Source organism: Cucurbita moschata, unplaced genomic scaffold, assembly GCF_002738365.1.
Source record: "Cucurbita moschata cultivar Rifu unplaced genomic scaffold, Cmos_1.0 Cmo_Scf00029, whole genome shotgun sequence".
Lineage (NCBI taxonomy): Eukaryota > Viridiplantae > Streptophyta > Magnoliopsida > Cucurbitales > Cucurbitaceae > Cucurbita > Cucurbita moschata.
In genome coordinates, this window is record NW_019268545.1 from 2,804,641 (window position 1) to 2,825,286 (window position 20,646).

The window sequence follows — 20,646 nt, forward strand, 5'->3', positions numbered from 1 at the left end:
TCCATTGGGTTTGGTACTGTTTGAAGGGCAGGCAGCTTGGTCTTCCTCTGTCAATGGCCAATTATTTATAACGTACTGTTCACATCTCACCTGCCATTGTTGTTACCTTTCCCAACTTATTTTTACTATTACTATTGCTGTAAAAAAAATTGTGAAGCAATCCACTTCTATTAACAGTCCATCAGATATATTCTCTCTAAATTAAAGATTTAATTGTCAAATATATGTCCCGGGAAGAAGACTTGTTCATTTTCTATGGTCTCCAATGGAAATAGAAAAGAGGTGTAACTCGAGTTCCTTCCAAAATGGTAAGATCTTTTGCATAAGAACAAGGGATTGATCTGCATCAGATTTTTCTACCCGTATCAAAAGGATCTTTTATATATATATATATATATATATATATATATATATATATATATATATATATATATATATATTAGTAAATTTGTAATGGTCCAGATTATAAATATCTAAACATAATTTTATGAATTTAATATAACTTTTTTAAAAATAAAAAATAAAAAGTAAGTAAAACGGATAATATGGGATAATTGACATTTGTATTTGGGCGCTGTTTTTTTGTTCTTGTTTTGGTGTTTTGTGAGCAATAATGGTGGACGCCAGACCCTCCAATAATGGTGCTTCGTTAACATTTCCTGATTCATTAGGCAGTCGCCATAATTGACGAAGCGCGGGAACACCTACAAACTTCAAAAACTTGTGGGGCTCTCAAACCAATCGCCACACATCATCATCCGTTTTGCTGTCAGTTTCAAAGCAATTGGGGGATTCCAATCCAATTTTGCTCCATCGGTTTTTCATTAGGGGAACCCTATTTGAGCTCCTAACGCCAATGGCTGAAGATCGATTGGGTCCCCTGTGCCTTGATAACAATCTCTCAGAGTTGATGGATAAGCTAACCCAAGCTGACCTAACAACGGGCGCTTTCTGCTTCCTGTTATGCAATCCATTACTTGTTTGTCTCCCTCCGCGAGTAAAAGTATTTATAAGCAAAAGAAGCTAAAACCAGAGAATCTCAGCAAAATTAATGGAAATATGGGGTCCTTGTCGACGCAGAAGGGCGCAATCTTATCTGCGAATGCATTGAATAATGCGAATTAACGCCACTGCCAGTTTCACATGTTGCTTCTGCATTCCACTCTCCCCTCGAGCTTCAAATTGTTACATCAATAAACAGAGCTTCTTCAGAGAAAACTGGCGGAGAGGTACGTTTTTGTAAAACCAACCACTCTTAATTATGTGTCCATTGCTGTTCCTTCTCATTTTTGTGGCCATTGCTCATCATCTCTGCATCGTACTCAATCATTGTCCCCCTTTCTTGAACCCATTTTTTTTTTCCGCCAGATGATAATTTTGTCAATGGCAGTCAATATGAATGCTTTGTTGTCAGTAATTGAGATCCGCCTGTGGGTTTAGGTGAAAAGGAGACGAACATGACAGCCAACAATCGCCATATATAGCTCAGTTTTCGCTGAGATCGAGGTCAATAAGTCCCGCCAACTGTTTGATAAAATGTTTCAACCAAACCGAGTGAATTTCATGGGTTTAATATTATTAAATTAGATTAGTTTGGTATTACAACTTGCACAGTATTAACTAAGTCACAACTCACCTCCTCCTTCCCTTGCCTTTTTGGCAAAGTCTAATATTGACAGCTTTCTGTAGCCTTAGGCAGAAACTTCCCAGAAGATTTAGTTACAGCCCCAACTATTTAATACCATGTGTCACAAGAACAATCTAAAAGCTCTAAAGATAAAACTCAAAATCTGGCATGCCTAGGGAAATATATTATAGTTATAGTAGTAGGACTTATGAACAGTTCAAACAGAAAGTTAAGGCATGTTCATAATAGGCATCCACCATCTTGGTAGAGGACCCGGGATCAGTTCAACCATTTATTGATAATAACATGAAGCATCTCAGTCCCCACTGACATAAATGGGCCAGCAAAGATCTCTCTATCACAGCCAATTTTGTGTGAGAACCCCTAAAAAAAAAATTCACCATAAAACTTTGTTTGTTTGTTATTTAATATTTATTTTTACTCATAGTTTTTTAGTTGACATGACATTAATTTCTCTTCTATGAAAGACTAGGGACAGCAGCTTAAGCTGAAATCAACAGGATGAGCTTTAACATGAAGTATTCTTTTTCTGTTTCTCTAGATTAATTTGACATGGTTAACAATGGTGGAGGGATTTATATAATAGAAAGATCAAAGGTTTGAATATCTGTTCCCTCCCTTAAGTATTTTTAAACTAAAAAAAGAAAGAAAAAGAAAAAAGAAACTACATGGTATAGCTGTCTTCCAAAGTGAGTTTGCGTACTCAGTAATAATTATTGAGTAGAAGCTGGGTTTGGGTTTTACCAATTGACTGATTCCTCATCGATTTGGTGAATTTAATTTTTTTATACAAAGTGGTCGGTTAGATATTGGAAAGAAGGGCAGGTGAGATTGGATTTACCAAGTTGTTGATCTATTATTAAATGGATTTACAAACGTTCAAGATCCCTGAAACCTTGAAGTAGGAGCTTTGACGCCTCGCTGATCTAAAAAGATAAAGTGGTCATTCAGTGGGCATTTTAGAGTTCATAAAACTAATTTGTTTGGGCTTCTCTTCCTGAGATAGGACAGCCAAAATCCCAATCTCTCCCCTCAGGGCCTACAACAACGTGAAACAGACAGAGAGCCCGAAGTTTTGGGCCGCCTAATAAGAACCTGGTAATTAATTGTGAGGTAATCCTACTACTACCACTGCCCAGAAATCATTGGTAGATTTAGCCGGTTCTCTCCCTAGCCAGTGCAGTACAAGGTAAACCATTCTCTATCTTGGTTTTATATTGATGAATTCATCCCTGGTTCGTGGCGGATTTTCTAAATGTTCGCAAGATGTTCTTTACCCATAACCTTGGTATTTTGATTCACACCTATTCAAGTCAATTTTATATGTGGCAATAAATGGCATGGAAAGAAAATAAAGACAGAACAGTTTAGGGTGGAAAGCAAACTCTGTAAAATTTAATTAAGCAAGGACGTTGACCCGTTGACTAGAAGTGAAAGGGTTTGCCCCTCTCTCCCCAAGTTACAAAATTGAAAAGGAAAAATTAAAAAGAAATATTAAGATAAAAAATTTTGCAAGTACCTTTTCATCGGAAACTCGTGACTTCAACTTCTTTTTCTTTCTTATTTTCCCTTTTTTCCCGTTCTCATGCATTTTATGATCAGAACATTGAGGGAGAAGTTGGATATGGATTCATCAATGAAAATGGAAGAAACAAAGGTGCAGTGACGATAATGAGAAAGGAGGAAAAAAGGAGTCCTTATTTTCTAAGGAACAATCTTTGCAACATTATGATTACAACATTGTCTAATAAAATAGCCTCCTTACGTTTCAATGAAACGTCAATTCATATCGCGACTGCATATCTGAATATGCTTCTTATAGGAAAAATGCTATTCTGTTGGTTAAAGAACTTTTAGTTCTGATGTAAAGCTGCATTTTTAGAAGAGCTTTGTTCAAGTTTTCCAAATAGCCTGACCTCTTGTCTGATTAGCATGGTGTTTTCATCTTGATGTCCCGTGCTGTCCAGATATATTCCTCCACTTGGTGGTTGCAGATTTAACCTTCCTATAAAAGAACTTGTTGCTGAATTTTATATAGGTTCATAGTGGGTTTCAGTACTCAGTCGCCCTCATAATGAGACAAGACATCAGAAGAATCTTAGCCTGGTTACTTGGAAACAAAATGAAGTGGGAAACAATCTTGGTCCACATTTGCTGACCTTAATCCCACAATAAACCCCCAGTCAAAATGGATACCTTTAAATATTTAATAAAGAAAATAATTGCCTTTGCCATTTTCTAAACAGGAAAATGATACGTATAATTTCAGTCTTAAGCCTTATCAAAGAGAACAGAATCAATAATCATTAAAAGTACTGATTTCGTTGAATATCTGAATGATCATTAGTGTATACACAATTGGAATTAATCATCAATATTGTCCTTGTAATTAGTGGATCAAATTAGCCTAATCACATCCATGTTTGCATCTTTCAGTCGCTTCGAACTTATTGAGGTTGTTACAACCATTATAATTGTTTCACGTGGATAGCCTCTTTAAATTAACTAGATCAATTACTATTGCGATAAGGGTAGTCTATCATAAAATAACTGAGGTTTTCAAAATGAATTATGAACGTGATGAATTATGTTTTGTTGTATCAGGATCGACAGTCTCACAAATACTGAAAATTGAGTTTCCTAGTCAGAGCCAAGTAACTGATCATTCTATGTTTATTGAGTCGACAGAGAGCGTCCCTTTGTGAACATTAGAGCAATAATACCCATGGTTTAGAATCTTCAGCTGCAGAATGTTTATATTTTGCAGAGCTGAAATAACAGCTAACTAGTAAAGAGGACAGTTATTGGTTACCAATATTAATGTGCATTTAAGATACTATATCAAGTTGGCAAAATATTATATTTCATATTAAATTAATTAATTAATTAATTAATTTTTTTTTTTTTTTATCAAACTCACAAGTCACATGCTGAAGCAATATTAACTGTTTGAGGAAATGTTTCACTTAGCTGTTTTTCAGCAAAGGATGGTTTTCTTTCTATTAAGGCACTATGAAATATATTGTTCATTTTAGCATCTCACCTGAGGATAATCGATTGTAATTACAGCATCGGCTTTAATTGTATTCATGATATCTGACAGTACTGTAGATTTCATCTTTGAACCATTGTAATGATCATGAAAGCCAGATTCCTGCAAAGTTGTTTTGGCATCTGATGCATAAACCGTAAAAGTATCTGTACATCTTGGAAGAAGAAAAGAGCTTCTGCTGCAATCCTGAAAATATTGAAAACAAAAACAGTTGGGAGCTAAAACGGATCTAATCCGAAAATCTTGCTTCAAGCGTCCCTTTGCTCTAAATGAAGCAGTTTGTCGTATGTTTTTCTTTTGTTTTGCCTGCAAAAAGTAAACGAATAAGATTAGAATTCATTTTTAACTTATATTACCATCCCCCTAAACATCTTGTTTGGACCTGCTGTAGTCCTGCTACCTTGCCCAGTGAATTATAACATACGACTTCTCCACTTGCAGGTAAAGAAGTAAAGGGTAATAATAAGAAAAGAAGAAGAAGACTCGTGTAAGGTTAATACATAGTTTGTAACATGGTTGCTTAAGCGCTGGATCATCGACTGCAGCCGGTGGATCCTTTCCAAATATCATCTCACAGCTCATGTCATCAAAATCTGCAAAGAAAGACACTTATTTTAATCATATTTTTAAATACTTCTTGCCGCCCCCATTTGCTCCCAGATTCCCCTTGCTTATTGACGTGTTTCTTGGTCTTTGACATTAATACTAGTGGTTCCCAGCTATTAGTTACATCATGGTGCATAATTAACGCCTAAGAAAAATGCCTTTGCTTGGTTGCATTTTTTACACCTGTGATGATTGATGTATATGATGACCAAGAGCGATACCTGGCTCAGTGGGAAATCCAGCTTGATGATTAATTAACGATGGGAATTCAGCTTCTAACTCTTGGATTATAACCATATTGCAAAATTAAGCTGCAGGTTAGAAATCCCACTTAGCTTGGATGGGCCTATCTGCAGTTCTTTTGTACCCAAAATGGTTCATGCATGGGACCCTCCATTCACATTGACAACCATGATCCTTTCCACCATTTGGTGCTGGTAATGTTGCTTTAATAGTAATTTCACTTTTACTCATGGATCTACCAGTCATTGTGCTATAGCAGATTTACTTTATTTAGTGTCCTCTCATCTAAACCATATAGAGGTCTTGAAATAATTTAATTCTAATGTTCTATATGTGGATATGAAGTTTTTATAATGGCCTTTTGAGTTAACCACCATGATTTAGTTTTGTGATAAAAAAGAGCCCATGAAAATAGGAAAAAACTTAGAGAGAACGAGCTCTAGCCATTGTACTCACCTGCTTAATTGTTTAATATCCTATGATTTCTTTTTTTTTTTTTTTGGCAACCAAACTAAATAGAGTCAGACAATTATCTTGTAAGAATAGTAGTGGTGTGTGCAAACAAACCTGAACACTATGGATACGAGAAAAAGGAAATATGGCCTTCAGTTATAGTTAGACAGCTTGAACTAGTGTCTAGAATTGCCTTGTGCTGCAGTCTATGTGAATTTGAAATTTTGTTTTTCTTTTGGGAAAACTGTATATGGTTGCCGCAATTGTTCGGTGGTTCTATAGCTTAGTGAGAGGAGACTTACTGGGGACCATGCTGACTGGCATTCCCAAAGAATCCTTGATGAAATCCTGACATGGAAACTTGCATAGATTAATGCACATTCCAGCACAGTTAGTTTGCTCTAGGAACCTGCAAATAAATGGGATATGTTTAGGCACAATATATATTTGCTGAGTGTTATTTTGACAACGATAATTTCAAAATTTCAATGATGTGGATGATGGACATGACTTACTGTGATTAAGTACTGAGAGTTTAGAATGAGCATAATAATTACAGACAGAAGGTTCTGTGGGCGTGGAAATTGTCTCAAGTAGGTCGAACATTGCCTTAATTATAGAACTCTGATGCGAGAAAGAATTACCTGCACTTGTGGATTTGAACCACATTTTTTTCTCTTTTTCCTTTGAAGTCCGATTCCTTCACCTGTAAGAATCATATGTTACTAAATTAGTAATTGAGAAGGAGACTTGCTTCTTCCATTTGTGTGTGCGTAGGGAATGGCTCCTGCATTGTTTAGTCGTTTCTCTTAAAAATCTTTTTCAATCACTCCCTCCCCAACAAACTAGACATATCAATTGTGTTTAATCTGAGTTCTTAAGGAATGCCTAGATAGTGAAAGGCCAAAGAGAGTAAGCATGAAGAGAAGATAGTTTCTTAAAAAATAGGTTTATCTATCTTACGTCACAAAACCTTTCTTTCATTTGTAGGGACAGGACAAGTCTAGAAGGGACTAGTGCCTCAGACACTGCAGGTTTATCAACTTGGCCATTGAAAATCATATTATTATATTGAATTTAGTGCTAAAGTTGAAGTTCTTGTGTCCACCATTAGCTGGAATCTATCTCTATTCTGACCTTGTTTGTTGAATGTTTAAATACTCTATATTCTGAAATTTTTTTTGACATCGATCCTAAGCCCTGTGACAGATCCCAGAACCATCTCTCTCTTTGGAGTAGGAATTCAAACTTTTGACTTTTTGGTCGATAATATAATATGTGCTTTACCCAAATGTGTATGTATACAAGCAGCCGTTAATTCCCAATTATGTCCATGGATTGATGTTAATTCCCAATTTATGTCCTTGGCTAAATTTATTTACAACATCTTACCTCGCAGGGTCCAACTAACCAAGCAAAGAAGACAGTGGTGAATGCAGCAAAATATTCCCTTGCGAATTTGGATTGAGGTAGCAATGTTCTTATCTGCACTTTGTTCACCACTATATTTTTTAGGGACATACGATTGAGAGGGGTGGGGTTTTAATAGTAAAAGGCGAAATTGGAAATGGATCGAGAATAGTAAAAGTACAGTCTTAATACTTCTTTAATCGAATAATTGCTGATAATTAGAAATATAATATAAAATGTGATCATTTGCTGATACTATTTCCATATAATGACATGCCAATCAAATAACTATTATACCCCATGATTAATGGAAAGAAAAATTAGAAAAGGGTATAGTTCCAGGTAGGTTCTAACCTAGGCAATGAAACCTAGCTATATCCCCCAAAATGTGTTGGATCCTACGAATTTAAGTTCGAAATCAGAAAATTATATTATAGGGTTCAAACACAGGACACATAACCTCATGCTCTGATACCACAATCAACTTGAAACTTCTAGCTTATAGGTTATGGTAAAAAAACTTAATTATGTCAATACTTAAACAAACAAATGGGAAGAAGAAGGGAGACCGACCAAATAAGGAAGACAAAGTATTGAAATTTGGCCTAAATGAAATTCATCAAATTATTTAATAATGAACTTCTATTGATGTGGAAACATTTATTGCTTTTATCACCTAATATCATAGGTAAATAAATAACTTAGAGCCGCCTAGAAAAATAAATATATGACTTTTGAAATTACATTTAGCAATAATATTTGAGGGAGTGGTGAGAGTAAAATGATTGTAGTCTTGAAATTGGTATTGGTAAAATCTTTAATGATATGTGTGGTGATAGTATTTTACATATATGCATGATATATGCATTTATATCATAAATACATTGAAAGTCAAAAGAGTAGTAAATGATATTGAATGAATGAATGAATGAAATTTACCAAAGAGAGGATTGGAGCTGGAAATGCTCTTCCAAGCGCCTGAATGATAACCTCTCTTTGTTTGATCTGGTTGTAGTTTCTTGACGCCATTGTTGCCACTTCCACCAAGCTTTCATATCCACTCTTATTGCTTCTCCAACCTGAATATACATCATAATTAATTCTATTTTCCAAATCTTCAAAACAGAAAAGAAAAGAAAAGAAAAGAAAAGAAAAGAGATCACCTGAGGTTGCTTGTACTGCCTGAGATACATGGTGGATGGCTATTTTCTCAAACCAGTTGTCTGTATAAACAGTGTTTGGTTTTCTTGTTTCTTCTGTTGCTCCACTCTCTGCTGCTCTTGTAAGCACTGCTACACAGGCAATGCTTTTTCTTCTCATCTTCTTCGTTTTGTTGCTTCTCCTCACGTTTGTCCCACTTCCCAAAATCACTCTCCTTACCTCACCAACTCTTACTTCCATTTCTTTCTCTTGGGACTCAAGGGCGTTTTTCTTGTATTTTTGGAGGGAGGGAGGGAGGGAGATTTCAGGCTTAGAAGAAAGTTTGGTTGTATTTATAAGATAAGAGGCAATGGAAGATGGAGGGGCTATAAACCAGCCAAGGGGCTATTTAAATTAGGTGAATAGAGATGGGATATACATTAAGCTCTTCTTTAAGTTTAACTAACACAAGGTCTAATATATTTAATTAATTTTAATTCATTACGTAGAAAAAATGATGTCTTAATCTATCGATGATTTCTATTAAATTTTGATAAAAGTATTTATAGTTTTCCCTACTGAGTCTGATAATAATGCATTTGGAGTACTTTGAAAGTGATGGATGACCAAGTTTGAAGCTTTGTATTCTAACAATATTTATTTATCATGTTTGTTTTGATTAGAAACGATAATCATATGTAAATTTATAAATTTAGAATCCATATTGGAATGACCGAAAATAAAATAAAAATTATTTTTCATGGGATATGTCAGAGGACAGGCAATTTCTAATATTTTTCAATTATATTAATTTTTGGATTTATCCAAAACAAACATTCTTTCCTGGCTTTGGGAAGATTCCATTGTTAGTTATTTTGTAAATAATGGAATTAAGTTTATGAACACATTTGTATTGAAATAATGTCATTTTCAATTTTTCATTGTAAAGAACAAGAACCATTTTTTTTTTTTTCTGTTTTTCATTGGACGGATATATGTTTGAGGGGGCAAGATTACAAAATTCTAATGATATGATGCAATTCCTGTTTCCGTGATATAAAGTCGACTAATATTAGAATACTATTTGTTATACCTAAGCTCAACAAACTATCAAACTTGTCCCTAAATCTTTCCGCCTATCTAAATCTCTCTTCAACACTCCGCCTATTAGATCCTAAGTGCAAGATCCTATATCGATTGGGGAGGAGAACGAAACACCCTTTATAAAGATGTGGAAATCTCTTTAGCATATTCGTTTTAAAAACTTTGAGGGGAAGTCCAAAAAGGACAATATCTGCTAGCGGTAGGCTCGTTACAAATAGTATCAAAGCCAAATACCAGGCGATGTGGCGATGTGCCCGCGAAGAGGTTGTTCCGAAAGGGGGTAACATGAGGCGGTGTGCCTTGAAGCGGGGTGGATTTGGTGGGGACCCCACATCAATTGGACGAAGGAACGAGTGTCAATGAAGACACTGGGCCCTGAAGGGGTGGATTTAGTGGGGAACCCACAACGATTGGAGAAAGGAGTAAGTGCCAGCGAGGACACTGGCCCCAAAGGGGGTGGATTGTGAGATACCACATCGGTTGGAGAGGATAACGAAACTCCTTTTAGAAGGGTGTGAAGACCTCCCCTAATTTTAAAAATCTTGAAGATAAACCCGAAAAGAAAAATCCAAATAGACAATATCTGCTAGCAGTAAACTTAGGCCGTTACCCTTAGTCAACATGTGTGTCTTTGTGTAAGTGTCGTAGTTCTTTAACCTAATTTCCACATATTTCTCAAAAGAGGAAGGACTATAGCCAGATCCAGATTGAACAATCCAACAAACTTATAGAAAGTAAGCTAAATTAAAAACCATCCAACAAGATAACAATATTACACTGAACAAATATACTTGTCCAACCAAATAGATAAAAGAGGGTGTGGGAGAGTAACAAAGCTTCACAAAAGCAAGCAGGGAAGCTAATCCTTGGGATGCTAACTTAATGTCTTCATCTACAGTCTTAGAAGGCTAAACTAATTAGAGATATATATGAGTGAACGTCTCAATCCTTGGAGGCTTTGTTAATGAGGGACTTGTGAATATGAGGGATCACACCACCTCCAGCAATGGTTCCTTTGATCAGGGTATCAAGTTCTTCATCTCCTCTAATGGCCAGCTGAAGGTGTCTTGGAGTGATTCTCTTCACTTTCAGATCCTTGCTCGCATTTCCAGCCAACTCAAGCACTTCGGCGGTCAGATACTCCAGAATTGATGCTAGGTACACTGCAGCAGTCGCACCAACTCGCCCATTGGCAGATATTCTTGTTTTAAGATGCCTGTGAATTCGTCCCACAGGGAACTAAAACCCCACAATCGGAGAAATGGAAAGCCAAAATTAAGTGTGAACTCACGTGGACTAAACCCAGTTGTAGTTAAAAAAAAAAAAATTACATGAGCATTTGAATTGAAAACTTTCATCCCGACCCACAAAAGACTAGCTTACACTTCCCCCCAACGCAAAGAATTAAAAGAGTATAACATTAAAAAGTACGAAGGCATTCGAATTGAGAATTTACAGCCCAACCCACAAAAAGGCTACCTTACTCTTTCAGTATCAAGTTTAAACTCAAAACTATCAACAAAAAATTATCATAGTAAAAATTGAAGGAACAACGATCACAATATTGCATATACATCAACAAAATTGTACTTTTCTTCACTTCATGTTGCATAAAAAGTAAAGGGCATTAGATTTGTGAACTTCAGCCCAACCCACAAACAACTAGCATACACTTTCCCCACTAATCAAATAATTAAAAACAAATATTTATAAGTCCCAGGTTAAAATCCAAAGCTATCAACGAAAAGATGTATTGCCGTAAAAATTGAAGGAACACAGATCACAATATGCAGATACATCAACAAAATTGTACAAATCTCGACTACACGTAGCATTAATACATATTTTCAGCCCAATCCACAAAAAAACTAGCTTACACTTTCACTCTAAACATAGAATTATGTAAGATTTCAGAGTCCCATGGTAAAATTCAAAGCTGTCAACAAAAAATGCTATTACAATAAACTTCGAAGGAACGAATATCACCAAATATGCAGATATATCAACATAATAACCTTATTTAAATGAATAAAATATCAAAACGTTTTTAGTTCTAAGATTAGGAGGTAAAGTCAAACATACTAAAGCTAAGACACTAACGTTTCCAATTAGTTTAATTCGTCGCTTCCAAAATTAGGAGGAAAAAAATCCAGGTTAGAATTGAAAAGAGCACCTGTATACCAGCACGAGAGGATCGAGAGATTGGTTTTTTCTTGTCCTTGTCCTTATCTTTGTTCGCTGCAGGGGTCTTTGAAGCCAAAAGTCCCTTCCCGCCTTTTCCCGCCATTTTTCAACCTGCCAAATGTTTTCACATTCAGATAAGCATCTCGAACAGAGTAAATTCGCAGTTTAGTGGGAAAAACACCACAAAAAGAGAATAAACAACCGAGAATTAACGAGCAATTGTGTACAGATCTGGATCGGGAAACGAGCGGATAAATGAAAGAAGGAAAATCAAAATCAAAACAGAAACAAAACTAAAGCAAATAAATGAGAAGGAAGAAACCTGAAGATCGCGGAAGCAATGAGAGGAGAGGAGAAGAGAAGAGTGAGATGGAGCGGCGATGGAAGGCAATTTAGTGTGACTGTACGATAGCCTTTGCTTTTTGAATCGCCTTCTTTCTCGTCTTGGCGGTTTATTTTAGGTGGGAATTTCAACTTCTGAAATTTTCGAGCTTCATATTTGCATACAGACCCCTTGTCTTTCTAGGTTTCTCATATACGGCCCATCATAATTACCCAAATTCCAGAATTGACCCACAATTTAACATAATTCTATTCCCTTTATTTCTACTTGTCCAATTAATAAATTTTTATATTTTTTTTCAATAAATCTTAATTTTAGCTATTTAAAATTAAATTTTATATCCAAATTTATTTATTAATAATAATAATTTTTCTGCAAGTAAAAATACTATCCGAATGTATTTCCATAATTTATAAAATAAATATGTATGTAACAGTTCAAGCCTACCGCTAGCAAATATTATCATATTTAGATTATTACAAATGGTATCAGAGCCAGATTACCGAGCGATGTGCCAAAGAGTAGGCTAAAGCCCTGAAGAGGGGTGGACACGAGGCGGTGTGCCAGCAAGGACGCTGGGCCTTGAAAGGAGGTGGATTATGAGATCCCACGTCAGTGGGAAAGAGAACGAAACATTCTTTATAAGAGTGTAGAAATAAACGGGTTTTTAAAATCTTGAGAGAAAACCCAAAATGGAAAACCCAGAAAAGACAATATCGGCGAGTATATACTTGGGGCGTGGGGTCGTGGGGGTCGTGGTTGGAGGTCGAAGGCGGTTGACGGTGGCAGAACGTTCCCGTGTGCGCGGTCGGGGCGGTTGAAGGCTTGGGCAAGTTAAAGTCGGTCATTAAAGTTGAGGAAAGAAACAAACTTTCAAAGACGCTCATAATACATACACGAAGTTAAGGATATGAAGTCAATAAAAATAAAACGCTTTTGTGATCTAGAAGGTTCGTTAACTTTTTTTTTTTTTTTCGCTTTTCTTTTTGAAATATATGATAATAATGAAAATTTTCAACATCAATTAAGACAATCTTGTCTTGTACTAAAGATCCAACAACACTTAGATCATAAATAATTACATCTTTAATTTCCAAACTATCTTTTTCTAATAAATATATTTTATTTTAAAGAAAAAATATATTATTTGAGTAATTTATTTATTTGTTTCCAAACTGAAATCCCAAAAGCTAAGGGGGTAAAATTGATAATAAAGTATCATACAGGGGCTTTTATGGAAATAATCTCAATCCATAATTGTGTATGTGGGCCTTAATGGGCTTCCCAATAAAAAAGATAAGCTCAGTTTCTTTGGGCCCAACGTTTACACACGTGGCCCGCAATTTCATGATGGAGCCCACAATAACTATTTAATAATAATAAAAATAATAATTATGAATTTCGGTGTCATCATGTAATAATCCAATTAAAATTAGAATTTGAGTATTTGAATTATAGCAAAGATCTTTATCATGAAACTTAATATCGAGGGAATTATTAGCTCTATTATTATTTTTCAAAAAATTATAATCTTAATTATTGAAACATGTGGTATAAGAAATAAAGCTTTTTTTTTTTCTTTTTACCAATAAATTATATTGCTATTAATTAATATTTTATATTTATTTCAATGAAATTTACTATTCTTACACGGCCGTCAAATATTGTCCTCCTTCCGCTTTCCCTTTAGGGCTCCTGCTCGAGGCTTTAAAACACGTCTATCGGGAGAAGGTTTCCACAGCCTTAAAAAGGGTGAATTGTTCTCCTCTCCAACCAATGTGAGACATCAAAATCCACTCCCCTTTGAAGCCTAGCGTCTTCGCTGGCACTCGTTCCTTTCTCCAATCGATGTGGAACCACCACCAAATCCACCCTAGCCCCAGTGTCCTTTCTGGCACACCGCCTCGTGTCTACCCCTTCCCTCGATACCATTTGTAACGCCCCAGATTGTTCGGTGTCTGGCTCTGATACCATTTGTAACGCCCCAGATCCACCACCAGTAGATATTGTCTTTTTTGAGCTTCCCTTTAAGGCTGGGCTTTCCATTTCGAGCTTCCCTTCAAGGGTTTAAAACACGTGGGACGATTTAAAATTTAAAATTGTATTTAATAGATTAATTAATTTAAGAAATTAAAAAATTAATGGGACCATGAAATTGAATGGCAAGCTGTTATTTTACTTTATCCAATGTCAAAAAAAAGAGAGCTAAAGTGGGGAATGGGGAATTAAAGCGTTTTTAAAGAGAAAAATTACAACACAAACAGAGGGAGGTAAAAAGTAAAAAAGTGGGGATATAAAGGTAATTTGAAATTATGTATTTTATTAATTTTTTAAGGTTAAAAAACAATTATGGTCTCCCTGCTTTTAATTCCATTTAATTATTAAATTAATGAGGAAAAAGATATCACCGAAAAACATGGCCCAAAACGCACTATCTGCTCACCTATCCATCATCATATTACCAAAATCTCCTTTTTATTTACCAAATTTATTTATTTTAATTTTAATTTTAAATTAATTGAATGGCTAGGAAAATGAGGAAAGTACACGTGGCGTTGATACATGCAATGAGAGCGGTGGGATGACATGATATGAGTTTGATTGATGTGTAGACAACAGAGCAGAACAGAACGGCGTCGTTTTGTCCAGTTACCATACCCTGAAACCGCTTCACTAGCACTTATCCATGGGGGTGGGGCCCACCACCATGCCCTTCTCTATTTTGTTGTTATTTTCTTAAATAATCCCAAAAATTCACACAATAAAATAAATTATTTGCGTTTTTAATATTATTTAAACACAAAATAAAATAAAATGTTTATCCACACCAAAACCTTAACTGTATCGAAATGACACAATAACCTCTTCCTCCTCGAGGTTTCTGGTCGCAATTTCGACTTAGTTAAGCATTGACTCTCTTAAAGACCGAGGGTAATCTCGTCATTTCATACTGACACGAGAATTTCACCGGAGTGGGTTGGTTGGTTTTCTTTAGCTGCCCCTCGCCCACGCCACACGATCATGTGGCGGTTGTGAACACCTCCGTGTTTGAGGGCTGGTGGCAAACTCGTTATTTCCGAATCTACTCAAGGCTATCTTCGGGACAATACTTTTTATTTTCCGAATACTATCGTCATCTAAACATAACGTGGAGCCAAACTGGGAAGCCACGAAGCAAGTTCGTCGAGTGGTCGACACGTGCTCCTCGCGTGATCATATCGTTTTATTGCCACGTTGGAAATCCTACGTGGATATCGATCCTGGTCAGCACCTCTCCTTTCTCTTTTTAATAAATGTCTCGAAGACTCCTCATTTCTCTTCCATCGTCGACTGAAGAGACCTGAGACCGTACTCTAACACAGAGTCCATTTCTACACTTTCCCTTCGCCGGGAAGTTTCTTTCTTGCCGGGAATTATGGAGTTTCGAATGGTCGGTTGCGTTGCAGGTACGGTCTGTGCTCTCTGACCGTATCTGGTTTCCCCAAGCGAAAGCGACTTTACTTGCCTGAGTTTCGAAGTTATTCCATATTGTGGTTACAAGATTAGGCAAAAACTTCATTATAATTATTAGGGATTAGGTTTCTGAGTTTTAGCTATCTCAAATTTATCTTCAGTATATTTAATTTGAGATGCGCTTCAGAGATGTCGATGAAGATTCTAATCGAACTGTAGGTTATCGAGTTCACATTATTCATCTTGCTAGCGTAACACTGTTTTGCTTGTTCTATACACACACTTGTCCGTTTTCTAATCCTGAATTAACCGAAGGAATTAATGAATACGAGCTTTCAATTTTGGAAAATGATGGAGATAACAGTTGTTGAGATCTGATTATCTGGAGAGGCACTGAAATTCGTTCGAGAGATTACATTTCAAATGAAGATCCAGCCAATCGATTTTGATACAGCCGAAGAAGCAGCTCGGTTTGAGCTCGTGAAGCCGGTCGTGAAGTCGAAATTGAAGCGACTGTTTGAGAGACAGTTCTCGAACGTACTGAGAAATTCGGCAGAGAAGGCTAACTTTGAAGAATCGAATGTTAACAAGGACAGCTCCGACGGCGTCTCTTCTGAGTTGGAGCCTAGCTCTCTATGCTTGGCGAATATGGTTCAGAATTTCATAGAGGACAACAATGAGAAGCAATTTAGCGCGTCTCGGTGTGGCCGCAGTCGCTGCAACTGCTTCAATGGAAACTATACGGACAGCTCCGAAGAGGAATTGGATCCTCATAGTGGTTTTGGCGATTCCAATTTTTCCTCTGGTGGTGAGGCATGGGAACTTCTGAAGGTATAACAGATCATATTTTCATTTTTTTTTTGGAGTTGATCGATTTTCGTCTCTTTATTTTGCCCTATATGGTTTATGTTTCTTGTTTCTATCCTTCTGATAATAACGCTTTCATACTCGAGCAGAGCTTAATCCCCTGTACGAATGTTCATGAGAGGAATTTATTAGCGGACACAGCCAGAATCGTAGAGAAGAACAAGGTGTGCAAGCGTAAAGACAACTTAGCAAGGCAGGTTGTTACTAATGGATTGTTGGCCCTTGGATACGATGCTTTCATCTGCAAATCTCACTGGGAAAAGTCCCCCACACATCCGGCCGGTATATTTCTTAATCACTCTTGTTGTTATTAACGGGAATTTTTTGGTTGTTGAATTTGAATTTGAGCGGTTTGCTCACCAGTTTCCCCTTTCACCCAAAATTTTTATGAATTGGTTATTCCGGAGAAAATCTAGGATACTCGAACCGGACCATCTTTTCTTCTCTCAAAATTTGAATTTCATTAGGCAACTGAGTTCCGATTGTTTCTGATTATTGTTGATTGGGTTCAATTTTCTGATGCATCAGGGGATTACGAATATATTGACGTGATTATTGGCGGAGAACGCTTATTGATAGACATCGACTTTCGATCAGAATTTGAAATTGCGCGGTCAACCAAAAGCTACAAAGCGATACTCCAACTCATTCCTTATATCTTCGTCGGCAACCCTTGTCGGCTTCAGAGGATCGTATCGATCATATCAGAGGCTGCAAAACAGAGCTTAAAAAAGAAAGGGATGCCTGTTCCGCCATGGAGAAAAGCCGAGTATGTAAAGGCGAAGTGGCTCTCTCCTCATATTCGTGCGTCATCTTTGTCGAGTTTGGGTCCAGATCCTGAGTCAAAGCATACTCTTGGAAACATCCAAATCAATCTCCGTCCCGGCGCTGAGAAATCGGTGGATCCTAACGAGTTGGGAGGGGTTGAGACTGCTGCCGTTGTAAAAGAATGGAAACCTCCGGAGCTTAAGCCAAAAAGCTCATCGATTGGGGCTAGAAATCTTAAGATTGTAACTGGGTTGGCATCGGTTATTGAGGACTAGCCATGAAATTTTGGTTTTGTTTTTTTTATCCTTTTTGAGTTTTTAACTACCGTAAAAACAAATAGTTTATACGCAACCTATCATGGTGTTAACCTTCAAATCCCCTTCTGGTTTTTGTGTAAGGGTTTGGGTTTGGATATTACTGGTATCAATAAAATTTGAAAGATAAATAGTTAAGAACTATTAAGTTTGTGAAGGCATTTTCTTCCCACCCACCATAAGAAAAACCCCTCTGGAAGATCAAATGGTTTCTGTTTAGATCTTTAATTGAAGGTGCAGTTGTAAGCAACGAAGGTAAAGAAGCAACTCACTGCAGTTCTTCAATGATTTTCTTTTCAGGTAATAATGTTTCGATATTTCACCACTGAAATGCTTGTTTTGTTCTTGAGGATGGCAGGAACTGATTTTATGATTGAAGAAGATTATACCGGAGTATCGTTGCCTCGAGCAGCGTGAGGTAAGTTAATAATTCATCTTCTTTCCCTTTTATGATAAAGCTTAAATATGGCCCCTCTGACATATCCATATTCTTTATCCATCCTTCTGCAACGGGAAGATAGTGATATAATAATGATGATTCCAAGTCCTGATTTATGAGACCATACGCCTCATTTCTCCTGAATCTCTCTACTGTCTGCAGTATTTTATTGATAGTTCATTAACAAATATGATTTATCTTATCTTGTTGATTTTGAACGCAATTTGGCTGGGCAGGATGCGTGAGAAATGTTAGCCCTTTCTAGAAATCCCTTGCAGATAAAAAAATGATTCAAAGAAAGGAGAGCCAATTTTTGTTCAATTTGCCTGGATTTGGGTTTCTGCTGTTCTGAAGTTCATGATTCGAGCCAATTTTTATCCTAGGGTGTTGTTTAATGATTAATCTGCGGTTACTGAACATGGGGTCGAATCCACCGTTCAGCATGTGGGCCTTTGACTCGATGCTTCCTTCCCTCTCCCCATGGTTTAAGAATCTACACCCTATTTGTGGAAGCATGGGAATGTGGGCGTGGGGCTAAGAAATAGGCAGAACTTGGGTGGCATAGCCGAAGAAGGCAAAAATAAAAAGTACTATGAGGTGGGTGGTTTTACATCTATTAGGCCCTGTCCTGACAATGATGTCTAGAACTATACCGTAATAGTTTTTTACTTGAATGAACTTCTGGTCTGGTGCACCATTTTCTTAAAAGCCTCCATTATATTTACTTTTTAACCTCCCTCTTCCAGATTTGAGTGGATAGGTCGTTTCTGGCTACCCACCCACTGACATAGTTAAAGAACAATTTTCGTTGTTATCGAGTCTCAACACTTGAACAGATTATGCTTTTTAGAGAATCCAATATTGGGGAAAAGTGTTGAAATGAATTAAACAATAGTTATCTTATTTGATTAATCGAATGAGTACCATCCCAAAAATAGAATCCAATTAGAATTAGAACATCGATAACCTTGTTTGGAGGACCCTGCTTTTAGTTGAGAATCTCTCTTATTTCTAGCTTGTTTTTAAAATTGTCGTTTCTGCTATCTTGTACAATCTGAATCGGCTCACGTTCTATCTTGAAAACTGCACCAGATTATTCTCCTCTGGTGTTTCTTTATTATTCTTTTCTCCAATTAGACCTGACTTATTTTGGTAGGATTATCAATTGTGCCCTTCCTTTCATTTCTGGGGAAAAAAATATAGTGTGGGTCCTTGACTTGGACTTCAGAATTGAATTTGGTGGTCTTAAACCTTATAAAGATATGTTAACAGCATTGTTTAAAGTTTATTTCAACTTTAGGCTGTAATGTTGAGACCAGGAGTGATGCATCCCACCAAAAACCTCATTGTTGGCTGGTGCAGGAGGTATAGGTATTAGTTCTGAAATGATATTTAAGCCATTTTGTTGGGTGTAAAATGATATTCAAACTTGTTTCATATCTTTACAAGTGCATTAATTATTAAATAAGTTTTAGTTGAGAATCTCAAGACTTATTTCTTGTTTTTGTTATCTTTTTCTGCCGTGACTAGGCTGGGCTGAAAGAAATTGGTTGCAGCCCAGTTGGTGAGGTATTGCTATTACTGTTACAAGAATTTCTTTAAAAGAAGAAAGCAAAAAGGAAGAGAGGAAAAAAGCCATGGTCAACATGATGTAAGACTTTGCTGTCAGAGACTCTAGGTTGCTTGCTAACATTGTAAAGGTAGCACCTTATCCCTTTTACTCTACCGTTGCTTTTTTTCTAAAAAATAATAATACGTTTTTCTTTTGTTTATCTGTTTGATGAGTAGATTCTTGTGTTTATAGATATTCAGAATTACAAGTAGATTGTTGAATGTCGACATAGATTGCATATATAGAGATAGAAAGCAAATAAATTCACAGGAAAAGACCCAACTTGATTTTCCTTTGCTCTTTCTTGTTGGCTTAATTAACTTGTAAATATTATACATGTGATGAAATGTTAAAGAGAGCTTTATTGGAAGTTGGGCAAGGCAGGCTGCTCTTTTTAGACATGGGGATTCTGCTCCTTTTGGCAAGCAAAGCGAAGGCAAAAAGGTATTGGTTTCTTATGACCATGGAAGTCAATTTTTTTGTGCTATTCACATTCTACGCCTCCATGGTACACGCAGTGGCCCTAATGAGCCCCAACTCCACCCTCTTGCATGGCTGCATCTCATGTTTGTTGGCTTTAACTAAAAGAAAAATAGTGTTTTCCAAGATAATAAAGACTTGGAGAGAGCTCCCAACTTTATTTTGCCTTTGGGCGGTTTTCAAACTAATGCATTGAAAATGATGTTCGAACCTGCAATCTAAAAGTAAAGTTCTAATGCCATGAATCATGATATTTAGCTTTACATTTTGCTTAATCCTTTATATATGGAACGGTAGTTTAATTCTTCTTGGATAATTCTCATAATAGGCCATTGTGATGAGTATTGATGAACATGGGTTATTTATCTAATGCGTGCTTGTGTTATCTGAACATTGAAAGAATGATATACATAGATACCAATTGTCAGTCTAAAGTGCGTGTACAGTTTGAACTGCGTGACGTTTATGATTTTAATGTTTGAGCAAGAATTCTTTTGTGATTTTAATATTTGCATGGATAACAAAGGCAC

At 36.5% G+C, this 20,646-nt stretch overlaps 3 protein-coding genes and 1 long non-coding RNA gene across 6 annotated transcripts; 2 read left to right on the top strand and 2 right to left on the bottom strand.

Moving 5' to 3' along the window:
- Window positions 1-548: 548 nt before the first annotated feature.
- Window positions 549-8,685, top strand: LOC111464071. Its single transcript, XR_002713989.1, has 5 exons — window positions 549-1,229; window positions 5,142-5,743; window positions 6,993-7,036; window positions 7,402-7,471; window positions 8,428-8,685. It is a non-coding gene; the product is annotated as an uncharacterized LOC111464071 (long non-coding RNA).
- Window positions 3,832-9,021, bottom strand: LOC111464069 (beta-carotene isomerase D27, chloroplastic-like). Of its 3 annotated transcripts, none has more exons than XM_023108133.1 (7): window positions 8,576-9,021; window positions 8,352-8,491; window positions 7,395-7,487; window positions 6,647-6,708; window positions 6,305-6,411; window positions 5,201-5,293; window positions 3,832-5,006 (listed from the first exon to the last, which is right to left on the bottom strand). In XM_023108133.1, exons 1-7 carry the CDS (start codon window positions 8,811-8,813, stop codon window positions 4,966-4,968), a joined length of 774 nt encoding a protein of 257 aa, XP_022963901.1. In that variant the 5' UTR covers window positions 8,814-9,021; the 3' UTR covers window positions 3,832-4,965. The 3 variants fall into 3 exon arrangements, with proteins under 3 accessions (XP_022963901.1, XP_022963899.1, XP_022963900.1); XM_023108131.1 differs by having other exon boundaries at window positions 5,101-5,293; XM_023108132.1 differs by lacking the exon at window positions 3,832-5,006 and having other exon boundaries at window positions 5,016-5,293.
- Window positions 9,022-10,363: 1,342 nt separating this feature from the next.
- LOC111464070 (histone H2A variant 1-like) lies at window positions 10,364-12,304 on the bottom strand. Its single transcript, XM_023108134.1, has 3 exons — window positions 12,163-12,304; window positions 11,830-11,951; window positions 10,364-10,895 (listed from the first exon to the last, which is right to left on the bottom strand). The coding sequence occupies exons 2-3, from the start codon at window positions 11,941-11,943 to the stop codon at window positions 10,599-10,601; spliced, it is 411 nt and encodes a 136-aa protein (XP_022963902.1). The 5' UTR covers window positions 11,944-11,951; window positions 12,163-12,304; the 3' UTR covers window positions 10,364-10,598.
- A 3,710-nt stretch (window positions 12,305-16,014) lies between these two features.
- LOC111464003 lies at window positions 16,015-17,742 on the top strand (the record flags this gene model as incomplete). Its single annotated transcript, XM_023108049.1, has 3 exons — window positions 16,015-16,467; window positions 16,593-16,785; window positions 17,032-17,742. Coding segments are annotated over 3 exons (1,161 nt in total), but the record flags the coding sequence as incomplete, so codon positions are not given.
- Between the last annotated feature and the right edge of the window lie 2,904 nt (window positions 17,743-20,646).